General features: G+C 46.6%; 1 protein-coding gene across 1 annotated transcript; it reads left to right on the top strand.

Annotated features, from left to right (window-relative positions):
* The first annotated feature begins 642 nt into the window (after positions 1–642).
* Positions 643–2,359, top strand: LOC148018186 (uncharacterized). The gene is made up of 2 exons (XM_087661603.1): positions 643–945; positions 1,382–2,359. Exons 1-2 carry the CDS (start codon positions 705–707, stop codon positions 1,888–1,890), a joined length of 750 nt encoding a protein of 249 aa, XP_087517729.1. The 5' UTR covers positions 643–704; the 3' UTR covers positions 1,891–2,359.
* Positions 2,360–2,704: the final 345 nt, after the last annotated feature.

Below are 2,704 nucleotides of genomic sequence, written 5' to 3'. Positions count from 1 at the left end.
GCAATAAGAACCGTGCCAAGTGAGGCTCCTAGTTACGAGGCCAATGAGAAGGAGTCAACCCCACTCCCTTGTGGTTGCACAAAGAGGGCCTAGAGGTAGTGGGTTTTGGTTTGCCCCATAGACCCATCGTCAACACACTCAAAACATGTGTGCTAATGAGGCTACAAGAGGGATCATAACTAATAACATATCTTTGTAGTTGTAACCAAAGATCATCCAACCAATGAAATCGATTCTAGTGAGAAGAGAGGGGGAGGACGCCCCTTGAATAATAGCTCTAAAGCCCTTTATTTATCCGTTTTCCCATGCATGCCATTTGAACAAACTTCCCATCTCGATATAGGGAAATAAGGTGGTGGGCTTAAGAAATGCAGGCAAAAGTTGGATGTACAAGTTAAGGAATGTTGGGAGTTGTAACACACGAGGGTCCTTTCTAGTAGATTACAAGACAATATCAAGGCCCGGGGAGAGAGAGAGAGAGAGAGAGAGAGAGAGAGTTGGCGGGCCACAAGGTGGGCGGTGCCCATTGAGTGTGTTAGTCATGCAAGCATGCTCACCTGTCCCCCACTCTCGCTGCGCCTTTCCAGCTTTTCTCATATCAGCGACACAAAATGTAATGTATAATGCTCTTGTCATCATGATAGCTGTGCTCTAGTGTTCACGCAAGGCAACACATCCGCGGGTTCCCCTGATTTTTGTAAAGTATGGGTCTTGCTGCTGCTGCTGCTTGTTTCTCTTGGATCGGCAGCATCAGCAGCTTCATATTCTTCATCGGTCTCGCTTTGCAGCTTCTGATCAGTGCAGTACTGGTCTCACATGTCAATCAAGCTCAGGCCGCACAGTATAGTGTGGGTAATGGCGTCGGCTGGACGATACCAGCCGTCGGAAGCGTCAATTACAGCACGTGGGCGGCTGGGCTGAGCTTCGTGGTTGGCGACGTTCTAGGTGAGTGAGTCGATCATATAATACCAAGGTCTAAATATTAGTGAAAGAGTAAGGTCTATACTATTAAGATCTAGACCATAAGGTCTAAATATCAATGAAAGATTAAGGTTGATCCTATTAAGATCTGGGCGTTAAGGGCTGTGCAGCTGTGAAGGTCGTACATGGTGACTATGGTCCGGACCTTTGTTAAATATTGCTGCACGATTTACGTGATGCTAACGTCTAGACCTTCATGATTTCATGCGCAAAATCATGGCGCAGATCTGTTATAAGCAGCTGTGGATAAGCTCCAGTAGGTCTTATCCTTCGGATTTCACAGTATTAAGGTCTGAAAGCTGCCGTGAGATTAAGGTGTAAAACAGTACTAAGGTCTGAATATTGCCGCAAGCAAACCTTTGAATCTGTGTCGTTGATTTTCTGTTTGATCGGATCGCAGTCTTCAAATACGACGCGCGCCTGCACGATGTGATGGAGGTCGGCGAGCAGGATTACGACGCGTGCAACACATCGACGGCGCAGGCGAGCTTCGGGAGCGGCAAGACGAACATCCACCTGGACCGGACGGGGATGTGGTACTTCATATGCGGGGTGCCCGGCCACTGCGCGGCCGGCCAGAAACTGGACGTCCAGGTCCTGCCCCCACCGCCACCTGCCAGTCCGTCACCTCCGCCTGCCGGTGCGCCACCGGCGCCCGCGCCCTCCGTCGTCACAGCGGCTCCGAGCCCTGCTCCAGCTTTACTGAATGCTAGAGTTCCCTCGAGTACACCTGCTTTGAGCCCTTATCCTTATTATAGGTCCCCTCGGTCTTTCAGCCCCACAGTTCCCTCGGTACCCGTGCATCATGGCCATCGCCTTCCATCATCGCACCAAGCATCCCTCGCACCCTCTATACTTGTCATAGCCACAACTACCCTCCTCGCATATGGTTATTGTCTAATCTCCTAACAACAACAAACCCCCCCTTTGGTTCCACAACAATATACCTAGATAGCCTCATTCTTTTGTAGTGAACTTCTCTAAACACAAAGTGCACACGCCGGTTCACTTTCAAACATTCCTTACCCTTGTTATGAACACTCCTTACAATTGTTATCCATATTGTCCAATACTGTTGATACTTATTAGATTAATTGAGCTTAGCTTTCACCTCCCTTCTCCTTACCATTGCTATCTATATTGCTCATAGCCAATCAACACAAGGCTATTGCAAGACATGTATACGATGAATACCTAATGCAGACCTAGTGTGACATGCATGTGGTAGAAGAATGTTACTTGCTATGGGTTAAATCATGACATGCAATTGATTTGCTAAATTCATCCTAAGTCCAAGTCTCAATAACAAGCTCACATGTTGGGTGAAATATAATGATGAATGACAACCTCTTAGGCGAATGGGAGAAAGATGGCTTATGATTGCTCACGAGTTGCTCACCTAAAAGATAGTACATTCTCACTCTTGTTGGTCAATTGTTGTCATGCCCTTTTACATTCTCTTTTACTTTCCGAGGCTATGGTGTCTCCCTTCCATATGTATAAACCAATCGGCAAGCAAGAGCCACATAAACATCTTTCTTTTATATATATATATATATATAAAATTATAAATGTGTGTATGTATATACACACACACACACGATAAGTCACAAGCCAATGTACTATCTCTTCATCTACATTACTCATACTTCTCTCCTCCACATGCAGCTCCAAGCTCTCCTCGTCCTCCACCCCCCGTAATATATCGACTCCTCTACCTACA

This window comes from Lygodium microphyllum, chromosome 21 (genome assembly GCF_053477565.2).
Source record: "Lygodium microphyllum isolate KBCC chromosome 21, Lygodium_microphyllum_v1.1.10, whole genome shotgun sequence".
Taxonomy (NCBI): domain Eukaryota; kingdom Viridiplantae; phylum Streptophyta; class Polypodiopsida; order Schizaeales; family Lygodiaceae; genus Lygodium; species Lygodium microphyllum.
This window is presented reverse-complemented; position numbering and strand designations above follow the sequence as displayed.

Bases quoted from the DNA above. Each gene is read 5' to 3' on its own strand.
- LOC148018186 (XM_087661603.1), top strand. From the start codon at position 705: ATGGGTCTTGCTGCTGCTGCTGCTTGTTTCTCTTGGATCGGCAGCATC. The intron at 946-1,381 runs GTGAGTGAGTCG...ATCGGATCGCAG, and splicing joins CGTGGTTGGCGACGTTCTAG to TCTTCAAATACGACGCGCGC.